This window comes from Coccinella septempunctata, chromosome 7 (assembly GCF_907165205.1).
Source record: "Coccinella septempunctata chromosome 7, icCocSept1.1, whole genome shotgun sequence".
Lineage (NCBI taxonomy): Eukaryota > Metazoa > Arthropoda > Insecta > Coleoptera > Coccinellidae > Coccinella > Coccinella septempunctata.
Window position 1 is genome coordinate 24,994,937 of NC_058195.1, and position 26,079 is coordinate 25,021,015.

General features: G+C 37.6%; 1 protein-coding gene across 1 annotated transcript in view; it reads right to left on the minus strand.

Annotated features, from left to right (window-relative positions):
* Window positions 1-26,079, minus strand: part of LOC123316425 (dynein axonemal heavy chain 3) — a 2,043,583-nt gene that overhangs the window by 1,945,759 nt on the left and 71,745 nt on the right. Inside the window, exon 2 of the mRNA XM_044902499.1 lies at window positions 13,045-13,137. Within this exon, the coding sequence (XP_044758434.1) occupies window positions 13,045-13,137 (93 nt within the window). The remainder of the gene's footprint in view (window positions 1-13,044; window positions 13,138-26,079) is intronic.

A 26,079-nucleotide genomic window follows, 5' to 3' on the forward strand; every position in this document is an offset into this window, starting at 1 on the left:
TAATGACCATGATAGTGTCAGTAATGGGGTCACATAAAGTAGGTGGCTAGGTGGTCTCGAGGACAAAGGAATACACTTTCAGTATTAATAATGAAAATGGATTAGCAGGAAATCTAAATTGAGAAGTGAAAATCATCATCGATTTGAGTTATGAGGTACTGATGACGGCAAATAAGCCAGAAACCGGTCTACCTACTACTCTTACGATTGATGGCGACACGTTCCATGCAGTTCACTTCTCAATTTAGATTACCTACTAGTCCATTTTCATTATTGCTGTAAAATCCTTCTTTCGAGGATCTTATTGCAGTGTCATATTTTTTCTTCAAATAATTATATTTGCTAATATGCTGTGGGTTCACTTTAGAGATTACATATAGAATATCAAGTTGGCTTTCAATACCTTGTACCTCAGTATTAGAAGTGTAAGGTTTTTTCGAGACTCCAGTTTTTATGTTTTTTTTTGAGAAATTTTGCCTAAACAGTAATGAGTAATGATTGATGAAATTTTTTCACATGTCATTACCATTGTTTGATGTTCCAATAGGGAATACACCTCCTGAAGAAAATGATGTATTTTTTATGAAATATCTTTGAAACCTCATATTTTGAAATAACCATTTCAACCGTTTCCCAAAAAAAATTATTTTAAGCACTCAAAAATGAAAAATAAGAATGGGTATTTAAAATTGAAAGCGTTTCATGTCGATTGCATAAGTTGGCAACATCGACTGAAATATGCCTTGATAATAAAGGACCACAAATACATTATCTTGATGAGATAGACAAAGATGACTGTCTATGAAGTCTGCGACGAACAAGGAAGGTCGTAAAATTTTATGGGATTTTTATGGCCGGTTGAAGCTCGCCAGTAAGTAGGCGCCTGTAAATCAATAGCTGTTATTTTATAAACAAACTGATCGGACATTGTTTTTTTCATTGTCCGCTGTTGCCAAATCGTAAACTCGGAATCAAGCGAATTGAATTTTAAAATCCCATATTTGAAGAATGATTTTGAATAGTTTCCGCGGTGCATTTGGAAAAATCATGAATGAAACTCATAATTATTCAGTTTAAACTTGCTTATGGAATGATAACCCAAATTGAGGAGAATTCCCCATTACTTAGTTAGTAACTCGTTGAATGATTTCAATGTATGATCGTTTATATACCTCAACTTGATGAAATGGTCGTTATCTTTCTTATATGTGTCCACATATTGTCCATTGGCTTGAGCAGGAAATGGCTCTCTGCGTTGCTTAACTTACGTCTCAGACCTTGTTGTCTCAGGATATCTGTGCCACAAGGTAATCTAGTCGAAACTGCAACCAAAGTTGCACTGATAGCGTTACCAGTGCAGCTTTTAAACACCTTCTAACGCAGCTCCTACAAAAAGATGGATCGGACGAACAGGACAAAATTTGTATCCAGAGGTAAAAAACCCTCCCATTCGGATCTCCGGGGGAGGGTGCCTGAGCGAGTTGAATAGACGTTCTGGGTATGTAATACACGGAACGAACTGAACCTCGCCCTCTATAAATGTTGGAATAGATAATGAAACTTATTTTGTTCAATAAAAGACCTCTATTATTATTATTAATCATCGTACAACCACCAATGAAAAGCACATAGCTTTTGCAGCATGAAACGTCAGAACCTCGCTAGACAACCCCAAGGCCGACCGACCAGAGAGGCGTACTGCCCTAATCGATAAGGAACTGCAACGAACATCCATTGCAATAGTTGCAAGGATAGGACGAAGATAGCTTGGTAGAACAAACTAACCGAAAATCTAGTTGGCATCTCAGAACGTTTAATCACCCTTCGCTTTCCTGCAGCGAATAACAGGTTTGTGAACATCATTGCAGTATACGCACCCACTTTGAACTCCTGACAACGTAATGGACACTTTCTACGAAACACTCGTTGCTACATTAAATAAAATCCCAAAACGGGAAACAATTATTCTCCTTGGAGACTTCAACGCCAGTGTGGGTAGATGTCAAGACTTAGAACTGAGGCCAGGAATAATAGGGAAACACGCTACAGACAGCATCAATTCGAACGGAGAACGTCTGCTGGCTTTTTGTGCTGAACACAATATCTGTATAACGAACACCTTTTTTATAACGAGACCCAGTTCAAGGGGAACATGGCGCCACCCGCGCTCAGGGCATTGGCATACTCTCGACTATGTGATCGTGAGAAGAAAAGATCTGAAAGAGTGAAAGAGGTGTTCGTCACTAAACCCAGAGCAGATCTGGAGTGTTGGACTCATCATAGGCTGGTAATCTCAAGAACGAAAATATCAATGCTCCTAAAATACCAACGCAAGCCAAAGTATCTAACAGAGCGCCTTCAAATCTCCAAACTACAAAGAAAAAAGATTCACAGCTGCCGTCAAAGATAGCCTAACATCAACGGATTATAACGACGACATTGAGAGTGATTGGCTCCGCTTCAAGTCATCTCTCTATAAGAACGTCAAATTGCTACAATTACAGGGGCATATCGTTGCTTAGCGTGGCCATCAAAATTCTCTCGAAGATAATGGTTAATCGTCTGATTCCACTCTCAGAAAAACTTTTACCCGAATCCCAGTGCGGCTTTTGACCAAATCGAGGTACGGTGGACCTAATTTTCAAATCCTGGTAAGTCCACTAAAAAGCCTTCAAACACATATCAGCGTGGAGAATGAAACTCTAGAACAGGTCGAGCAGTTCAAATACTTGGGTAGCTTCATAAATACTAGGGCTAACCTAGACAGGGAAATGCACAACCGTATCAATTCGGCATCACGGGCATTCCGGAAGTTAAAGGTCAGTGTGTTTCAAAATCACGACCTCAATCTGAAGACCAAGACAGCTGTTTACAAAGCAGTCGTCCTCCCATCGCTTCTTTACGGAAGCGAAAGCTGGACGCCCTACAGGCGACATATTAAACAGCTTGAACAAACGCAACAACGTCATCTAAGATAGATAATGCACATCAGATGGTTCCACAAAGTTTCGAATGCAGAAGTCTGGCAACACGCGAGTTGTACAACACTTGAGACTCAAGTAACGAGGGCCCGACTCAGATGGAGCGGCCACATTCTGAGGATGCAAGACACAAGACTCCCCAAAATAGCTCTGTATGGCGAATTGACAGAGGGAGCCCGGAAACCAGGAGGCCAGTATAAGCGGTTTAAGGATACACTACATCAATCCCTAAAATCAGTTAATGCCAATTATAACTGGAAACAACTAGCTTCAGACAGGTCACAGTGGAGGTCTATGGTGCACAGTTAAAATGGAGACTCGAGAAGAATACAGCAGTGGCCAGATCTGGTTGGTGACTATCCATGCCTGGAGTGTGGAAGAATCTGTAGGTCTCGGTTGGGTCTCTTCAGTCACATGAGGGCACACAGTCGCAATTAGCCCTAAGAAAATATAAGTTTGTTCTTTTTTTATGTCTTTTTGTAGATTTATTCCCGGTAACGGGATACTGCAATGATATGATGATGTGTCCACAATCTCAATTTTCTGACCTTCGTGGTCTGACAAATGAGCCTCAAAAACTGATGATTCGAATTCATCAATGTTTGTCAGAATATTATGCAAGCATGTTGAGGAAGTCAAGGTACCTCTTGTTGATTCAAGAATCGTGGCATGTACATTGTATGTTTCAACGATATTCATAAAGGTTTGTGTATTTTTACTTTTCTGTAGTATATCACTATTGAAGTCTCCTAGAATGTCAATCCTTGCCCGATCACTCTCAAATGACTCTAGGATCTTCACGAGCCTATCAAAAAACAGTTCAATATCCGCCAATGGAGGGGAATCAGGTCTATAAATACAGTCTATTGTGGTCTTGGTTGATTTCGGGTATAAATCTATGGCTGAGCATTCTATAACATTGCTGATACTTAAGTTCTCGATATCACATCTTCTTTTATATACCATGCCATCCCTGCAGTACAAAGCAGACCCCCCGTGTGATTTTCTGCTCCTGCAGAAAGCTGATGCACTGAAATTATATGACTGCAATTCCACGATTGTTCTCCAATGTTCTGTTATTCCAAATATATCTGGGTTCTCATAATCCTAAAAATTGCATAGATTCAGAAAAGATAGGTGAGGTTTGAATATTCTGATGAATTATGCTATTGATATTTTATTAGATTTTAATTCTGAGTAGTGGACTTTGCGATTCTTATTGCATCTTTCTGAAATAAAAATCCTGCATCATAACACCTTCAGGCTAGAAGTTCTTGTTGGTTATTTCTTGGTATAAATCATCGGGGACACCTACACTGATTGATGAATTATTACCTTTTATCGCAAGTTTTTTTACTTCGACGTTGTCGGTTTTTAGAGCATCGCGAACATACTGTTTAACTGTGTTTTCGTCTACTTTTTTGCCAGCAATCCTTCCTAAATAGATCCATATTTTCCGACGTACCCCAGCAAAGGAAAGATTTGTCGTATCAGTGCATATAATTCCTTTGATTGGCAATTCTTTTTATTTCTTGATTTGCCTTCCTTCCATTCATTATTGTCTTTCGAATACGAATTTTCCGGTTTTCGAGCCGAACTTGTTATTGGTTCATTTGAGTCATTTTCGGTATTGACATTGACAGAAAGCATTTTGACGTTGCGTCTGTCCACAGAGCTTCGTGTTATTTGTCTGTGTTCTTGATTTGTACCACTATTCGATGATGCTACATTATCAGACTTATCGCCTGTTGTCGGATTTTTTGCTTCTTGTTGTTTACTTATTTCAACTTTCTCATCTTCAAGTTTTTTCTCGATAACCTTAATTTTTTCTAAGAGTAGTTCATTATTTTGAATTACAGTCCCTGGCCAGTTTATTAGACGCACTGAGGATTTTTTTTATATTTACTGGTATTGCCCGAGGAAAAAGCCGAATATTTGAATTGTATTTCCACAGAATGTCAGTTTTATCTACGACTCTCATTAAATTGTTCTATTTGGCATTTATTTTTGATGTTGTAGTATCAGTACTTAAGTATGAATCAGTATTATGTCTTCCAGTGGACGTCTTGCATTCTGCTGGTTCGGACGTTATTTCGATAATTCACATATGAAATCATTATCATCGAATGCAGCAAACCGAACAATTCTGCATTGATAGTATGAAGCTCTCATAGCTACACAGGGTGGCTCAGCAAAATATTAGAATTTTATGTTTAATCATCAATAAATCAATATTTTTTATTGAATATGATATATTATACTTGAAAACCATTTACAGATGAAGTATATGTAATATATACATTCAATTTAATATTTCAATATTGAGATTCTGCATCGAATCAATGCAATCTAATAATATGGCCAGGGACTGTAGTATATAATTCTTACTTTGAGATTCACTAAGGTGTTTTTCAAAGAGTTCATTTAGCATTTTCAGGAAGGCGATTTCGTTATATGGATCACTAGTTGGAGTAGTTGGTTGAACTCCATCCATTTTCTCAGCTGCTTCGTGCTCACATAGGGCAGATTTCCACTCGCTGACGGACCAAGACATCCTGGGTGAAATCGCGTCCCGAACACTTCATGCATTTCACAAACTAAACAACTTTTCTTGTGCAATGAGCACAAAAAGTTTCATTTTTCGGGTAATCTTTATGATTTTTTACGGAGCGTTCGTACAGTTCACTCTCACTGTCCGCCATCTTTGCATATTCAATTTTCAATATAATGTACAACATGTTAGTCTTTGTTGTACCATGAATAAATAAATAAGCATATCTCCGAGTACCCGCGCTACCTGGATATCCGGACTTTGAGCGATTGCTGACCAGTTCTATTCTATCAATCTGTGTCTGACTATTTTAATCAAATTGTATACTACAATTAAGCAGTAAATGAGTTTTCAGCCATTACAAAACCCTTGCACCAATATCGTTATATCAGCAAGTTATGTGGCGTGCTGGCCCGGCGTGTCCCACAAGAATGCGGTCTGACCACTTTCTTACGTTTTTTGGTACTGTAAACTAGTGTACTGCCAATTTTCAATAATTACAAAACTCTTATAGAGCATGTTGTAATTTTACATATTTCAAAGCGCGCTACTGCCAGGTGGTCCACTACCTGATTTTGCGAGTGGGTGCTGACTCATGTACCTCAATACTTAAGCATATTTACTTATGGGCCATTACAAAACTCTTGCTGATATTTGTCGTCAGCTCTCGGACTATAATATAAATTTAGCTGCTGCCGTAAAAACGTTCCAGGACGATTTATTGAATTTTATAGAGAGCTTTGCGAACTTGAATAAAGTTAAGAAAATTTTTGCATACATTCGAAGATTTATTCATAATTGTCGTGCGAAAGGGAATTCACATATGAAACTATTTGGTCCCCTTGACCCAGCAGAGTTGAAAGGCTCCCTTCACACTTTGATATTTTTAACTCAGCAACATTATTTCGCGAATCTTTTTCGTAGATCTTTAAGAACATTGACTCCTTATGACCAATATGCCTTCTATCCTTCGACGCTGGCTGACAAGATAAATAATCACCTGAGAAGAAGCAATATTATGGCTTGGAAGCAGAACGGGTGCAGGGAGAGAGAGAAGAGTCCCGCCAGCAAAGAAGTTCTGGTAATTGACAATGTGATAATCAGACACGCAAAAAAAAAGGAATAAAAACATAGCGGTAGTCTGGATTGACTCTCAGAAGGCGTAAGATTCGGTCCCACATTCGTGACTTATCGAAGTTATGGAGATCTTTAGGGTTGAACAGCGAGTGATAGAAATGATCAAGATCATGATTAACACGTGGAGAACAACATTAATACTGAACGAAGAAACAACCCATTACGGAACAACTGAGATTTACATTAGAAGAGGAATCTTTCAGGGCGGTAGCTTGAGCCCTCCTTGGTTTTGCCTGGCCCTCAATATTCTAAGCAGTATGCTCAACAGATCGGCATACGGGTACTCCATCAACGATCATACTCAGATCACACACCTTTTTTATATAGATGATCTGAAATTGTTTGCAAAAGATCGGGCTCAACTCGAGAGGAAATTGATGTTGGTCAGAAAGTTCAATGCTGACATAGAAATGACACTGGGGTTGGAGAAGTGCGCAGCGGTCACCGTGAGAAGGAGAAAAATTGTTGACGGAGGAATCTGAAACTGAGGAATGGAAAGGAAATAAAAAGCCTGACTACTGAGGATCACAGCAGACCTTTGACATGAGAAAAGAAGGAAACAAACAACAAGCCAAAACAGCATTACTTAGAAGAACGAGGTTAATACTCAGCAATCTTCAAGTAAATCGTAAAATCTTTTTTTTTTCTGTTGAAAATAGTTCAAATCTGAAATCTATAGGGAATTAATACATTTCTTGATATATTCTATTTTGAATATCTCATATTCTTATTCGATTCATCAAATAAATATATTTTGATTATTTGATCTAGCTGAGAACTTCTGACACTTACAGCAAACTTTTTAGTTCTTTTTTGGATTAATGATGAAAATTATTGTTCTGAAGGAACCATAACTGAACTCAAAACAGATCATACGATTTTCAAGAAATTTTACCTTCACCCACCTGATGATGCTATTGTGAATTGTGATAGCGAAATACGTTTCGTGATTTGAAAACTCATTTTGTGAAAATCTTTTAAAACCTGTTTTGAGTTCATATTTGTTTTGATATTGTTGGGAACGAGTGAAAATCCGAGTTACCGAATGACAGTTGTCAATTAATAATTTCATATTGTATTTTTCAATCATTTTGAAATATATTATCAGCTTCAATAAGATAGTTTCCATACCTGAATATATGAACAAGGCATCATAAAAGATATAACGTGTGATCCTCCTTGAATTAATATTGTTTCCTCAATTCTATCATATAATCGTATTATTACTCCTGGCTGGCCAGCTCCAAGACGACTCTTTCACCATGGTCAATAGCATATCTGTCATATCAATGCTGCATTCGGTTAATTTCTTTTCCTCTATTCATAATAGTTTGCCGAAGCGAATAAATAGCCACACACAATGAGAGATGGACTGACGACTGTTCACACCAAGGATAAAGGATTATAAATTAGGGTTTAAATCCTTGATTTCATTATTCCATACTACATTCTTCTTTTTTTTCTATTCAGAATGTTTGAAGGATTCCTTCTCCAGAATAAATGCCGGTTCAAAATAGCCAGCCAAGGAAATTGGCTAGGGTACATAGGGGGATAAATAAAATATACTAACATCGTAACGCTTATAAAAAACGCTGTAATGAGGTCGCATTCTTATAGTAATGCGCTTTCATTTCAGAAAAATTTTCTCGTTCTGCATATTTTTTTTCTGTTTTGATTTTTGCTTGAAAAATTTTCGATTTCCAATTCAGGATTCGACATTGTCCGAAACCATAAATATTCCGTACCGTTGTTATTCCGTTCGAAAAACGATTCCGCACCGTATAAAACATCCTAAATTGGAACACAACCGTGTTTTTGTTCTTCAGTACCGATTTGCAGAAATCAAAACGTATTCATCGACGCAAATTTTACCGATTTTCGACTTCCGGGACACATCCAGTTTCCGGCCAACAAAATTTATGGATAAATTTGTTTCATTCTAATATCCCTAGAACCATACCTCCAACGATCAAAATGAACCGATATTCTGTTTACGATGGAGCGCATGTTTCTTTTTTTTTCTTCGAAAATTTAAAATGGCCTTCCGAAAAAATGGATGGAAAGGATGCATGGGGACATAAATCCTCTTGGGCATTTTAAATTTTTAGAAGAAAATAAGTAACATGCACTCGATCGTAGACAGAATAACAGTTCGTTTTGATCCTTGCAATTGAAGCTCTAGGGCTGTGAGAAAGAAATAGAAAATTTTCTGAGTGAATCTGATACATCACTTTATCAATTTTATTGGCCAGCCGTTTCACACATTCGAAAAAATATGAAGAACATGCTCTCCATCGTTGACAGAATAGTGATGATTCATTTTAATCCTCAGATCTGGGGCTCTACGGCTTTCAGTAAGAAAAAAAATATGTATGTATATTTTATTCATCTCTCTATTTACTCCATCCATCAATTCCCCTGACCGGCCCTTTTGAACTGATATTTTTCTCGGAGTAGAAATCCTTCAGATATTCTGACTAGAAAACACGTTGTATGAAATCAAGGATTGTAAACCATTATCTATAAACCTTGGTAAGAAGTCACTCCATCCCTCCTTGCATATAGCATTATTCGCTTCGGCATCCTATTCTGAATGAGGGAAAAAATTAACAGACTGCAGCATTGATATCAGACATACGAAATTGACCGTGAGTGAACATCCCCTTCTTAGTTCTTGCTCTTCTTTTGGTGCCCTATCCGTTGCGGACGTTGGCGATTGATTAACATGGCTATTTTAACTTTACTCGCTACACTCCGAACAGTTCCACTGAATTAAGATTTAAGTCCGTACCATTCATTGAACTCTTTTAGAGTTCAATGGTACCATTTGAGCAGATTATCCCTAATAGCACAAAGTAGTCCTATGGACATCCATGGGACTCCCTCTTCGGACATTACGGACATCCATGGGACGTCCATTTCTGGTACAATGGACGTTCTATGGACATCCGAGGGGCGTACAAATGTCACAACTTTGAACCGAATTCGGGCGTCCATCGCGGATGTCCAATGGATATCCCGTTGGGACCATCATTAGCTATCTCAACGATACAAAAATTTACCACGACGTTGGCTATCCTATCTAATAGAATTTTAATGTCCTAAAACCCAATGTCTTACACTCAGACGCAGATGGTATTTTCTGTGTTGTTCTCATTTCCATCCATACTTACTAGAAAGTTTTTACACTTGGCCCGGATTCGAACTCGCGAGTACGTGGGGACATCCCTGCAACCGTGCTAGCTACCGAGACTATACGATATACCTACTTGTAGAAACATATTCATTATATTGTAAACTGATTTATGGAATAGTAGTCGATTAATACAGAAATCTAATATATAAAATTCTCGTGTCATAGTTTTCGTTACCATACTCCTCCGAAACGGCTTGACCGATTTTGATGAAATTTTTTGTGCTTATCCGGTATCTATGAGAATCGGCCAACATCTATTTTTCATCCCCCTAAATGTTAGGGGTAGTCCACCCCTAAATTTTTTTTTTATTTTTCAAAAAAAATTTTTAATTTCTATTTTTTTATGATACAACATACAAAAATACATACAATCCTCAATTTTCACCCTTCTACGATCAACCCTTATTTTTAAATAGCCATACATACATACAATATACACATTCTAACATACATACATACTTACAATAAGTAAGGTATTTTTTGTCTACACTAGAAATTACTAGGAAATTATTTATATGGCAAAACAACGTTTGCCGGGTCAGCTAGTCTAATATATAAAATTCTCGTGTCACAGTTTTCGTTGCCATACTCCTCCGAAACGGCTAGACCGATTTTGATGAAATTTTTTGTGCTTATCCGGTATCTATGAGAATCGGCCAACATCTATTTTTCATCCCCCTAAATGTTAGGGGTAGTCCACCCCTATTTTTTTTTTTAGACAAAATTTTTAATTTCTATTTTTTTATGATACAACTAGAAATTACTAGGAAATTATTTATATGGCAAAACAACGTTTGCCGGGTCAGCTAGTAACATATAATAAAAACTGAAGTCTTAAAACTCAAACATAGATTATTTTATGATAGAAATTACTCAATAATTTAGTCTTCGTTCATCATAACGTTATACATAATATAATATTCATAAGATATTCATATACTACAAAGCGGAAAAATGGAGTTTAGTGAAAAATAATATTAAATTTTGGTGTTCATTGATATATATGTATGTATTATTTGGTCCATATTACGGACTCCTAGTGAATATCCGGTATGGACATTCAAAAGATGTCCCTACCGGATATCCCTCAGGTATCCGTGATGGACGTTATACGGACCATGTAATGTGTATATGAGATTTGGTCCATATCACGTCCATTACGGACTCCTAGTGAATATCCGGTATGGACATTCAAAAGATGTCCCTACCGGATATCCAATAGGTGTTCGTCACGGACGTTATACGGACTATGTTATATACAGGGTGTTCCTAAATTGAACGTACAAACGAAAAGGGGAGATTCCTTAAGTGAGTTAAACATGGGGTTGCAAACGTTTCGTTTTCGAGATACAGAGTGTTGAAATTTGAATTTTTTTCAAGTTTTTTTCTCATAGTATCTACACTTCACAAGATATTCAACTGAAATTTGGCATAGATATTACATTTTAGAGTTATCACCACGTGACATGGCAATTTCGATAGAAGATTTACAGGGTGATATTTTTTCTGGAACACTGCCACCTGTTCTTCTGCAGAACTTTTTTTTGATGAGCAACTGTTAATTTGAAAAAATGTAAAAAGAAGCTTTGTTCTTATACTAAACTTTTCGGTCTCTTGCAGTTTTGTCGTATCTACCAACGATTTCGAGAAAAAAAATTTTGAACGATTCTCTCGAAATTCTCGCAACTATGATAGGAAGGCCAGTTTGTAATCTGTGGTGAATGAATTCAGTGCCAGTTTTGACGCATCAAATTATTGAACGTTTGTTTTTTTAAAAAGTGAAGATTTATCGAATCTTTATGAATCATCGTCACAGATTACAAACTGGCCTCCCTTTCATAGTTACGAGAATTTCGAGAGAATCGTTCAAAATTTTTTTCTCGAAATCGTTGGTAGATACGACAAAACTGCAAGAGACCGAAAAGTTTAGTATAAGAACAAAGTTTCTTTTTACATTTTTTCAAATTAACAGTTGCTCACCGAAAAAAAGTTCTTCAGAAGAACAGGTGGCAGTGTTCCAGAAAAAATATCACCCTGTAGATCTTCTATCGAAATTGCCATGTCACGTGGTGAGAACTCTAAAATGTAATATCTATGCCAAATTTCAGTTGAATATCTTGTGGAGTGTAGGTACTGTGAGAAAAAAACTTGAAAAAAATTCAAACTTTAACACTCTGTATCTCGAAAACGAAACGTTTGCGACCCATTGTTTATTGGACTTTTTTTTCTTAAACTCACTTAAGGAATCTCCCCTTTTCGTTTGTACGTTCAATTTAGGAACACCCTGTATACATGTTATTTGGTCCATATTACGTCCATTACGGACTCCTAGTGAATATCCGGTGAGGACATTCAAAAGATGTCCCTACCGGATATCCACTAGGTGTACGTGATGGACGTTATACGGACCATGGTCCGTACTATATTCATCACGGACACCTAATGGATATCCAGTGAGGACATATTTTTGGCATTGCCTGTATTAAGTCGGTTAGGGACTATTTTGGAACTATATGATACGGACATATGTCATATAGTCCGTATTATGTCCATCACGGTCATCCAATGGATATCCGATACGGACATTGTACATAAATTGGACTAACAATGGATATCCATCTTGGACGTCCTAAAACTGTCCGGAAACGGACGTCCAAAGGACATACAAATCAAGTCCATGGACGTTCCGACGTTAAATGGACATGAATTGTACGTCCCATGGACGTTGTGTGCTATTAGGGATGCATCCATGAATGCTTTCGTCTACCCGGTCCTCTTGTGCTGTCTGTTTTGTCCTGTAAGATGAGTTGCAGTTCTTCTCATGACGCATTGTAGGCCCAAGTGTATAATCGGGTTGAGTGGATTGATCGATTTTTTTCGCTTATGATTTTTTTTTAATCGATTTGGTGGTAAAATATGTTTCCACTCAAACGGTAGATCGCTGGGCTAACTAGTATTCTATCTTAACAATTTATCAAATCTTTTATATAAAAGGTATATACATGTATATACATGTATAGATATATATGCATCGATCAACTGTTCAATAATATAAATAAGTGAGGCAATATGAGTTGAAATATTAATTTTTGTATAATATGAGTTGAGGAATAATTTCTGCGTTCATCAGTTGAAATGATCATAGGTATGAAAAAGGAATTGACTAGAATACTACTCACCATCAGGTCCTAACGGGTTTTCTTGAACTTTTTTATGCCTTCTTTTCAAATCCTGAATTTTCAAGTCCTGCAATTGTGGATTTATAGCAGCGCCTGGAAAAAAATTACAATAGTTTTTGTTAAGCTATAACTGCACAAAATGACCTAAATTTTCATCGGAAAAGTTATGCTAGAAATAAATACTCATGCCCGTTTTCACCTATGATCCCTAAAATTTAAGGGATGCCTAAGCCCATTTAAGTGACTCTTACCTACGATTTCGTTTTCACCAACTTTCAGGGATCTCTTGAATGTTAGGGGACACCCTCAATTATAAAAGCCCGGAAGTCGAGCCCCTATAGAATTACTAATAATGACAATAGATTTTGGCATAGCTATGATACGCAAAAAAAATTTTGAAAAATTTATGAATGTTAGTAGGGAATTTATGGAAGGGTTGGTTTAGGATTTATATATTTATTTGAAGACACGGTTGTTTGACACTGTATTAATGCACCCCGTATCTTGATCAATGGAAGAGCGGCTTTCTACTGGAGAAGGGGTAATTATTTTTAAGATATACACAAAATTGAAGGCCCTCGAAAGGGGCAAAAATGTAGATTCGGCCCGTTGCGCGAAGGACAGTTCTTGAAGTTGATATTATTTCTATATTCTCCTGGGGAGAAACTTCGAATGAAACCCATATAAAATTAACAAATAAATTCATTCAAAATGAAATTAGAATTTTTCTACAAACACGTTCTTGGTAGAAGACGACTAACTATAATAAAATTATCAATCTCTTAAGCACATGTAAGAAGCGCAAAACAATAAACCATATAGGTATGTTTCGTCAACAAAATCTTGGGTTAAAATCTATTTCTCAACTTAGCGCACAAAAACAATAATAATAATATAATCAATGAATTTCAGAGGAGCTTTCAGGACTCTGAACTTCACTCTTTTCTCTGAACCCCAAAATGTGAGAAAAGAAAACCAAAAAAAAACTTTCTACCTTTTTCTGCACTCTTCGCTCGCCTGATGATGCTGATGGAGAACTTTTTGGAACACCAGACTTTCAACGCACATACGGCGAATTTTTCGCCCTCAACCAAACGTCCCGCACCTTTCCGTCGCGAAAGATTAACGCTCATCGTTTCGACCGTATCCAAAATTCCTAAAATCCTACATCCGATCTTTATCACAAATCAAAGATAAGCGAACTCTCCTCGAATACGAAGTACTTTTGATTCCGCCGAAAACTGACTTCAACTCAAATTTACTTACTTCCGTTCTCTTTAGCTACCTGTTTCCCGATATGCCGTTTCTACTTGAACAAAATTAACAAAAAAAAACCAGGACCGGATTTTTCCTTACGCAACTTCCCAAATATCTATGAGTCGACCGAGTTTCCCATGCGATCCCGTGATCTGCTTATAGATTTTCTCTCTATCTTCGTGAAAACCTAATTATTTTAAGTCCCTATATACCTACTTTTTTTTCCTATGCTTTTTCGTGCCGACTCGAAGGGGTATTATTTCACATCACCTTCCCCGGACAGACTTAAAGTAGTAATATATTTTTGATCACTTTCCTCGGACCAACTGACTATCATTTACGGAGTACCTACTTTTTCTCCCCGATCTTTTTCTCCCAAGCTATGGGTGGTGCCAAAACGCTCCAAAACAAAAATCATTGGGGGATCATTTTTGCTGAGTTGTGAAATAGGCGTTCTCAAGCTCGGCTTCTATAATATTTTTCAGCTACTTCGAATTCTGAGAACCGATTTCCTCTCAGGGTCTCTATCCTAATAAATCTTCCCTAATCTAAATACATAGCTGACAATTTCTCCTGTTCTGGATATTGGAATCAATTACAGATTTCCTTACTGAGTGTAATTAAAAAACACTTTCAACTCTTATCGGTCAGGTTATTATATAAATTCCCGCGACTCAATACAGTCTGACTCAAGCGCCTCAAAGTATCAATTTTCGCATGATGAACGCCTTTGAAGCACTGCTGGAACAAAGTAAATAATAGTCCGAGAGCTGGCAGCAAAAACAACTACCTCATAAGTTACCAAAGGTTTGGTTTGGCACTTTGGTTCAACTTTATTACCTAAACTTGAAACCGCCCGTCTGCCGGGCGTGAGTGGTCGCCTTATGGGATAAAAAAAATTGAAAAGATGAGAAAAAATCGATTGGAACTTCCTAATAGTTACCAAGATGAATGTTGTGTCAAAATGGTCTAGGATCTTAACTGAATTGAAATCGTAAGCGTCTGCCAACAGGGGTGGTCGCTATTTCGAAACAGACGCTGTCAAATACAGGGTGGTTCAGATCATAACCAAGAAATTTTAACCACGTATTCTAAATCAAAAATAAGCCCTAGTTTGTCATATAAACATATGTCGAGAAATGTTTCCTCTCCGAGATACGGGGTGTTAAAATTATAGAAAAAAAATGTTTTTTATTAATAACTTTCACACTGCTTGAAATATTTTTATGAAATTTGAGACATAGGTTTTGAGCGTCAAGGAGCACTTTTTGCATAATATCATTTCTTTTCTCTTCTACCAGTGGCCTCCGTACTGCAGCGAGACTGAATATTTTCAGATAAAAAAATGATACGCCACTGGTTTTTCCGACAAAAAAAATTACTTTTCAAATCCTTGTTTAAGTTGGAGCAAATTCGGTTTCTTGACTTTTTGCTGTACGAGGCACCGTTTCCGGTTAAAAAAATAAAACACACTCTCATGCATGAAGAAATCGCCAAACTTAAAGATGTTCGAAGTATGACCCATTTTGCTGAACACATAATTCACATCGACGTCTAATAGATAGCAGCAGCAGCAGCTAAATTTCGATTTCTTAATTCGTCGTAAGCATTTTAAATACGGCCAATAAGTTTTTCCCTTGAGTTCACAGAAGTCATGTATACGATTTCTTTCAAAAACCCCCATACGAAGTAGTCCAAAGGGGTAATATCGGGGCTCCGTGGGGGCCAACTGACTGGCCCATTACGTCCGATCCATCTTTCTGGAAAATTATTATCCAACCAGTTCCTCACATTTCTATGAAAGTGGGCTGGACAACCGTCAAGTTGAAACCAAGCCGCTAACCTAGATTCTACTGGAATATTTTCCCACATATTTGTAAGCTCTGCCATTAGAAATCGTAAAAAATTTTCACCACTAACTCGTTCTGGTAAGAAATAGGGTCCAAATAGGTGATTATAATAAACTCCAAGCCAAACATTAACAGTAAATTCTATTTGGAAATTTCTTGATCGAATGGAATGTGGATTTTCGTGGGCCCATACATGCTGGCTATGAAAGTTTGCACGCCCCGACGACTGAAACACGATTCATCAGTCCATTATATGGTATTTAAAAAGTCTCTATTCTGCTCAATTGAACAAAGAATCCATTGGCAAAAAAATAACCTTCGCTGTTCATCGTAAACCTTGGACGGGTTGCAAGAATTTTTGACATAGAAAATCGAAGTGTGCGAGCTGCTATTCTACTGCTTGTTGTTGGATTCCCATCAAATTCACGAAGTATCCTCCATGGCACACTTTGCTTTTCACAATAAAGAAATTACAGTCTTTTATGGTTATGCTTCTATTGAAACGAGTAATTGGAAACCAAAACTGTCATTTAAGTTTTTTAATCAAATTAATCTACCCTAAAAATAGGAGTTGGATGTGTGTTGAATTTATCTAATCTTAGAAAATTGCTACAAAACCGTAGTAACCTTTTTATTGCTATATCAAATTTTTGCGATTTCTTCATGCATGAGAATGTGTTTTATTTTTTTAACCGGAAACGGTGCCTCGCTCAGCAAGAAGTCAAGAAACCGTATTTGCTCCAAATTAAATAAGGATTTGAAAAGTAATTTTTATTGTCGGAAAAACCAGTGGCGTATCATTTTTTTATCTGAAAATATTCAGTCTCGCTGCAGTACGGAGGCCACTGGTAGAATAGAAAAGAGATGATATTATGCAAAAAGTGCTCCTTGACGCTCAAAACCTATTTCTGAAATTTCATAAAAATATTTCAAGCAGTAAGAAAGTTATTAATAAAAACATTTTTCTTTTCTATAATTTTAACACCCCGTATCTCGGAGAGGAAACATTTCTCGACATATGTTCATGTGACAAACTAGGGCTTATTTTTGATGTAGAATACGTGGTTAAAATTTCTTGGTTATGATCTGAACCACCCTGTATTTGACAGCGTCTGTTTCGAAATAGCGACCACCCCTGTTGGCAGACGCTTACGATTTCAATTCAGTTAAGATCCTAGACCATTTTGACACAACATTCATCTTGGTAACTATTAGGAAGTTGCAATCGATTTTTTTCTCATCTTTTCAATTTTTTTTATCCCATAAGGCGACCACTCACGCCCGGCAGACGGGCGGTTTCAAGTTCTGGTAATAAAGTTGAACCAAAGTGCCAAACCAAACCTTTGGTAACTTATGAGGTAGTTGTTTTTGCTGCCAGCTCTCGGACTATAAGTTCTAGCGATACATCGTTCAATTTATCCCAAATTAATTCGGAATCTCGTATTCTTATTCATTACAGGATGTTAGATTGAACTAAAAATTGTGTTGAGAATATATTCTCGCTTAGTGATAACTTCTGAACACCAATTTCTAGCTAATGAAAAATAATAATTGAGAGCTTTCAAGGTTTCAAGAGTATAAATCGCTCGAATACAATAAAGCAGAACTTGTTCTTAGGAATGAATATATAGGATACAAGAAGTTTTGTTAAAATTGTGTGAAAAATTTTGAACATTCACAATAGAAGTTTATGAAAAAAGGCAGTCATGTTGGAATTTTGTGATACTTTATATCTCGAGGAGGATGTTCGGTGATATATATATATCACGATTTTTCACGATTTTGTCATCCCCAACTTTGAAAGCGATTTTTTCACCCCCTGTATCATGAATCGCGATTTCGATTTTAAAAGTGAATACATCAATCCTACATCTTGAAAAATCCCAAAAATGAAAGTTTTCCATCCAAAAATCTCGAAGTTATTCTTGTTTCAGCGGAGCTCTAATTTCGATTTTTTTTTCGAATTTTCCCGCTCAGAGAAAATTTTCCAACCAAAACTGAAAAATGTTACATCAAAATAACTTGAAATTTTCTAAGGAATCTATTTCTGCAATAAAAAAATGGTGTTCTAATTTGAAAAACGGAAGTTGACGTCATTTCCGGAAAAACCGAAGGTGCTCATGCCTTGAAAATATTTTAGATTTCATCAGCATCGTGAAATACTTATAAGTGCTGAATTTCATGAAAATACGTTCAGTAGTTCCCCGTATAAATATGGGTGAGGTTCCTCGTGAAAGACCCTGTAGAAATTCTTGTAAATACTTACGTAAGGAATTGATTTGATATTCGTTGGCATCTGTAAACGCATGAAGGACATAATCGGACTTCAATGAAATAAAATATATTTATATTGAATAGGAGGACGTGGAGAAGCCAGCATCAAAATTACCTGATACTCATAAAACAAGGAATATATGGTGTAACGTCTTTTCCTCGGTGTACTCGAGCGCCAGCTATTCTTTAAGGGAGAATAGCGAACCTACCCTGGTAGCTACTAGCCGAAGACAACCAGTAAAAGTCAAAATCAACGCACACAAATTATATTTGTCAACTCTTACAAGGAAACACAAATGGCACTATCATAAAATTCGTACAGTGAAAGACTCGAAATCAGTGAATTTACAGGGCAAAACGGACGGAATGAAATGGGATCCGATCTCAAACGTTATACGGGGGGGGATTTACGGACTTGTTCGCCAGCCAGAACTTAAGACGCACACTCAACGGACAGATATCAGCCAGGTAAGGGGGTGAAAAATTACGACACAGAGTTACGACGGCTCACCCTTTGGCGCGTTCGACACTCCACGGGTATCCACACCAGCAGAATGCCTGCCTAACCGTAGGGGTGAACACGGGAACAAAATGAAAAGACGTAAAATGAGGAAAGCGTGCGCCACCCCAAAGTTCCTTGGGTACCCTCCGGGTATCCACACCAGCAGGGTACTTTAATGACAGTAGGGGTGGAACTGAAAGAGAAGGGAAATTTGAGGGAAGGATGAGCCACCCCAAAGTGCCTTCGGTACCCCCTAGGTATCCACACCAGCAGGGTATTTTAATGACAGCAGGGGTGGAACTCAGACTACGGTATAGGAATGGGGAAGATAGGAGCTGAAGTTCCAACAGTGAATAATAAAAAAACGGAGTGTCGTCTTACCTATGGGCTATATTCGGCCACTAACAACTCGTGAAAGTGGGAAAAAATCGCCCCAACTGCGGTGAATGAGAAAAGCAAAAAAACGAATTTGAATAACCAACAAAAAACCATCTTCTGAAGAAATTCCGGCGGACGGCACTAAGCAAGTCGGCGATCAAGAAATAAATCTCAAGTACGTGAACAGTCGGTGCATTAATCGTAAGTAAGTCGACGGTCAGGCAATACATCTTAAGTACGTGAACAGTCGGTGAATTGATCGTAAGTGAAGTGGCCTGCGAGGGAACATCTGATTTTATACCCACAGGGGGGGTGCGGAAAACAGATGTGCCCCGACAGTCGAAATTCGGTAAAATATGCGTCGATGAAGACGTCTTAATTTCGACTTATCTGTGCTAGCGAACAAAAAACGCGGTTATCTTCCAATTCAGGATGTTTTATACGGTGCGACATCGTTTTTAAGAAATGAAAACGGAATACAAACTACGCGGAATGTTTACAATTCCGAACGATGTCGGAATCCTGAATTGAAGATTTGAAAGGATTACTCGGAAAATTGATTCAAAAACAAAATTACTTAAGAATGAGAACTAAAAGAATTATTCTAAAATGAAGGGGTAGGTTTGAAAACTACCCTCTCGTTACAATGGTTAGAAGGAAAATCCCTTCGGTGTTGTCGAAGAGGGTGAAACTAAAACCTTGAGGTACTTAAAAATCATTTGGTATATGAAGGCGACGAGAAGCCAGTTTTTAACTCACATGAAATATTATCCTTATAAGGGGCAATATATGGTGTGAAGGAAAATCTCTTCGGTGCCGTCGAAGTGGGTGAAACTACCCCCTTAAATACTCAAAAATTAATTTCGATATGAAGGCGAAGAGAAGCCAGCTTCAAACTAACATGAAATATTATCCTTATAATGAGGAATATCTGGTGTAAAGGAAAATTTCTTCGGTGCTGTCGAAGTGGGTGAAACTACCCCCGAAAATACTCAAAAATTATTTTCAATATGAAGGCGACGAGAAGCCAGCTTCAAACTCACATGATGAATTAGACTGGTAATGGGGAATATATGGTGTGGAGGAAAATCTCTTCCGTGCCGTCGAAGTGGGTGAAACTACCCCCGAAAATACTCAAAAATTATTTTCAATATGAAGGCGACGGGAAGCCAGCTTCAAACTCACATTATAAATTACTCTGGTAATGGAAATATATCGTGTGAAAAAAAATCTCTTCGGTGCCGTCGAAGGGGGTGAAACTACCCACGAAAATACTCAAAAATTATTTTCAATATGAAGGCGACGAGAAGCCAGCTTTAAACTCACATGATTAATTACTCTGGTAATGGGGAATTCATGGTGTAGAGGAAAATCTCTTCGGTGCCGTCGAAGTGGGTGAAACTACCCCCTAAAATACTCAAAAATTATTTTCAATATGAGGGCGACGAGAGGCCAGCTTCAAACAAACATGAAATATTTTCCTTATAATGAGGAATATATGATGTATTCTGAAATCTCTTCGGTGCCGTCGAAGTGGGTGAAACTACCCCAGAAAATACTCAAAAATTATTTTCAATATGAAGGCGACGAGGAGCCAGCTTCAAACTCACATTATAAATTACTCTGGTAATGGGAAATATATTGTGTAAAAAAAAATCTCGTCGGTGCCGTCGAAGTTGGTGAAACTGCCCCCGAAAAAACTCAAAAATTATTTTCAATATGAAGGCGACGAGGAACCAGCTTCAAACTCACATTATAAATTACTCTGGCAATAGGAAATATATTGTGTAAAAAAAAATCTCATCGGAGCCGTCGAAGTGGGTGAAACTACCCCCGAAAATACTCAAAAATTATTTTCAATATGAAGGCGACGAGAAGCCAGCTTCAAACTCACATGATGAATTACTCTGGTAATGGGGAATATATGGTTTGAAGGAAAATCTCTTCCGTGCCGTCGAAGTGGGTGAAAATACATCCGAAAATACTCAAAAATCATTTTGAATATGAAGGCGACGAGATGCCAGCTTCAAACTCACATTATAAATTACTCTGGTAATGGGAAATATATCGTGTAAAAAAAAATCTCGTCGGTGCCGTCGAAGTGGGTGAAACTACCGCCGAAAATACTCAAAAATTATTTTCAATTTGAGGGCGACGAGAAGCCAGCTTCAAACTAACATGAAATATTTTCCTTATAATGAGGAATATATGGTGTAAGGGAAAATCTCTTCGGTGCCGTCTAAGTGGATGAAACTACCCCTGAAAATACTGAAAAATTATTTTCAATATAAAGGCGACGAGAAGCCAGCTTCGAACTCACATGATGAATTACTCTGGAAATGGAAAATATATTGTGTAAAATAATATCTCATCGGGGCCGTCGAAGTGGGTGAAACACCCCCGAAAACACTAAAAAATTATTTTCAATATGAAGGCGACGAGGAACCAGCTTCAAACTCACATTATAAGTTACTCTGGTAACGGGAAATATATTGTGTAAAAAAAAATCTCGTCGGTGCCGTCGAAGTTGGTGAAACTGCCCCCGAAAAAACTCAAAAATTATTTTCAATATGAAGGCGACGAGGAACCAGCTTCAAACTCACATTATAAATTACTCTGGCAATAGGAAATATATTGTGTAAAAAAAAATCTCATCGGAGCCGTCGAAGTGGGTGAAACTACCCCCGAAAATACTCAAAAATTATTTTCAATATGAAGGCGACGAGAAGCCAGCTTCAAACTCACATGATGAATTACTCTGGTAATGGGGAATATATGGTTTGAAGGAAAATCTCTTCCGTGCCGTCGAAGTGGGTGAAAATACATCCGAAAATACTCAAAAATCATTTTGAATATGAAGGCGACGAGATGCCAGCTTCAAACTCACATTATAAATTACTCTGGTAATGGGAAATATATCGTGTAAAAAAAAATCTCGTCGGTGCCGTCGAAGTGGGTGAAACTACCGCCGAAAATACTCAAAAATTATTTTCAATTTGAGGGCGACGAGAAGCCAGCTTCAAACTAACATGAAATATTTTCCTTATAATGAGGAATATATGGTGTAAGGGAAAATCTCTTCGGTGCCGTCTAAGTGGATGAAACTACCCCTGAAAATACTGAAAAATTATTTTCAATATAAAGGCGACGAGAAGCCAGCTTCGAACTCACATGATGAATTACTCTGGAAATGGAAAATATATTGTGTAAAATAATATCTCATCGGGGCCGTCGAAGTGGGTGAAACACCCCCGAAAACACTAAAAAATTATTTTCAATATGAAGGCGACGAGGAACCAGCTTCAAACTCACATTATAAGTTACTCTGGTAACGGGAAATATATTGTGTAAAAAAAAATCTCGTCGGTGCCGTCGATGTGGGTGAAACTACCCTCGAAAACACTCAAAAATTATTTTCAATATGAAGGCGACGAGAAGCCAGCTTCAAACTCACATGATGAATTAGTCTGGTAATGAGGAATATATGGTTTGAAGGAAAATCTCTTCCGTGCCGTCGAAGTGGGTGAAAATACCCCCGAAAATACTCAAAAATTATTTTAAATATGAAGGCGACGAGAAGCCAGCTTCAAACTCACATTATAAATTACTCTGGTAATGGGAAATATATCGTGTAAAAAAAATTCTCGTCGGAGCCGTCGAAGTGGGTGAAACTACCCCCGAAAACACTCAAAAATTATTTTCAATATGAAGGCGACGAGAAGCCAGCTTCAAACTCACCTGATGAATTACTCTGGTAATGGGAAATATATTGTGTAAAAAAAAATCTCGTCGGTGCCGTCGAAGTGGGTGAAAATACCCCCGAAAATACTCAAAAATTATTTTAAATATGAAGGCGACGAGAAGCCAGCTTCAAACTCACATTATAAATTACTCTGGTGATGGGAAATATATCGTGTAAAAAAAAATCTCGTCGGTGCCGTCGAAGTGGGTGGAACTACCGCCGAAAATACTCAAAAATTATTTTCAATTTGGGGGCGACGAGAGGCCAGCTTCAAACTAACATGAAATATTTTCCTTATAATGAGGAATATATGGTGTAAGGGAAAATCTCTTCGTTACGTCGAAGTGGGTGAAACTACCCCCGAAAATACTCAAAAATTATTTTCAATATGAAGGCGACGAGAAGCCAGCTTCAAACTCACATGATGAATTAGACTGGTAATGGGGAATATATGGTGTGGAGGAAAATCTCTTCCGTGCCGTCGAAGTGGGTGAAACTACCCCCGAAAATACTCAAAAATTGTTTTGAATACGAAGGCGACGAGAAGCCAGCTTCAAACTAACATGAAATATTATCCTTATAATGAGGAATTTATGTTGTAATGGAAAATCTCTTCGGTGCCGTCGAAGTGGGCGAAACTACCCCCTAAAATACTCGAAATTTATTTTCGATATGAAGGCGACGAGAAGCCGGCTTCAAACTAACATGAAATATTATTCTTATAATGAGGAATATCTGGTCTAAAGGAAAATTTCTTCGGTGCTGTCGAAGTTGGTGAAACTACCCCCTAAAATATAATCTAAAATTAATTTCGATATGAAGGCGACTAGAAGCCAGCTTCAAACTAACATAAAATATCATTCTCATAATGAGGAATATCTGGTGTAAAGGAAAATTTCTTCGGTGCTCTCGAAGTGGGTGAAACTACCCCCTAAAATACTCAAAAATAATTTTCAATATGAGGGCGACGAGAGGCCAGCTTCAAACTCACATCATAAATAACTCTGGTAACGGGAAATATATTGTGTAAAAAAAATCTCGTCGGAGCCGTCGAAGTGGGTGAAACTACCCCCGAAAATACTCAAAAATTATTTTCAATATGAAGGCGACGAGAAGCCAGCTTCAAACTCACATGATGAATTACTCTGGTAATGGGGAATATATGGTTTGAAGGAAAATCTCTTCCGTGCCGTCGAAGTGGGTGAAAATACCCCCGAAAATACTCAAAAATCATTTTGAATATGAAGGCGACGAGAAACCAGCTTCAAATTCACATGATGAATTACTCTGGTAGTGGGGATTATATGGTGTGAAGGAAAATCTCTTCTGTGCCGTCGAAATGGGTGAAAATACCCCCGAAAATACTCAAAAATTATTTTAAATATGAAGGCGACGAGAAGCCAGCTTCAAACTCACATTATAAATTACTCTGCTAATGGGAAATATATTGTGTAAAAAAAAATCTCGTTGGTGTCGTCGAAGTGGGTGAAATTACACCCGAAAATACTCAAAAATTATTTTCAATATGAGGGCGACGAGAGGCCAGCTTCAAACTAACATGAAATATTTTCCTTATAATGAGGAATATATGGTGTAAGGGAAAATCTCTTCGGTGCCGTCGAAGTGGGTGAAACTACCCCCGAAAATACTCAAAAATTATTTTAAATATGAAGGCGACGAGAAGCCAGCTTCAAACTCACATTATAAATTACTCTGCTAATGGGAAATATATTGTGTGAAAAAAAATCTCGTCGGAGCCGTCGAAGTGGGTGAAACTTCCCGAAAATACTCAAAAATTATTTTCAATATGAAGGCGACGAGAAGCCAGCTTCGAACTCACATGATGAATTACTCTGGAAATGGAAAATATATTGTGTAAAATAATATCTCATCGGGGCCGTCGAAGTGGGTGAAACACCCCCGAAAACACTAAAAAATTATTTTCAATATGAAGGCGACGAGAAGCCAGCTTCAAATTCACATGATGAATTACTCTGGTAGTGGGGATTATATGGTGTGAAGGAAAATCTCTTCCGTGCCGTCGAAATGGGTGAAAATACCCCCGAAAATACTCAAAAATTATTTTAAATATGAAGGCGACGAGAAGCCAGCTTCAAACTCACATTATAAATTACTCTGCTAATGGGAAATATATTGTGTGAAAAAAAATCTCGTCGGAGCCGTCGAAGTGGGTGAAACTACCCCCGAAAATACTCAAAAATTATTTTCAATATGAAGGCGACGAGAAGCCAGCTTCAAACTCACATGATGAATTACTCTGGTAATGAGGAATATATGGTTTGAAGGAAAATCACTTCCGTGCCGTCGAAGTGGGTGAAAATACCCCCGAAAATACTCAAAAATTATTTTAAATATGAAGGCGACGAGAAGCCAGCTTCAAACTCACATTATAAATTACTCTGGTAATGGGAAATATATCGTGTAAAAAAAATTCTCGTCGGAGCCGTCGAAGTGGGTGAAACTACCCCCGAAAACACTCAAAAATTATTTTCAATATGAAGGCGACGAGAAGCCAGCTTCAAACTCACCTGATGAATTACACTGGTAATGGGAAATATATTGTGTAAAAAAAAATCTCGTCGGTGCCGTCGAAGTGGGTGAAAATACCCCCGAAAATACTCAAAAATTATTTTAAATATGAAGGCGACGAGAAGCCAGCTTCAAACTCACATTATAAATTACTCTGGTGATGGGAAATATATCGTGTAAAAAAAAATCTCGTCGGTGCCGTCGAAGTGGGTGGAACTACCGCCGAAAATACTCAAAAATTATTTTCAATTTGGGGGCGACGAGAGGCCAGCTTCAAACTAACATGAAATATTTTCCTTATAATGAGGAATATATGGTGTAAGGGAAAATCTCTTCGTTACGTCGAAGTGGGTGAAACTGTCCCCGAAAATACTCAAAAATTATTTTCAATATGAAGGCGACGAGAAGCCAGCTTCAAACTCACATGATGAATTACTCTGGTAATGGGGAATATATGGTTTGAAGGAAAATCTCTTCTGTGC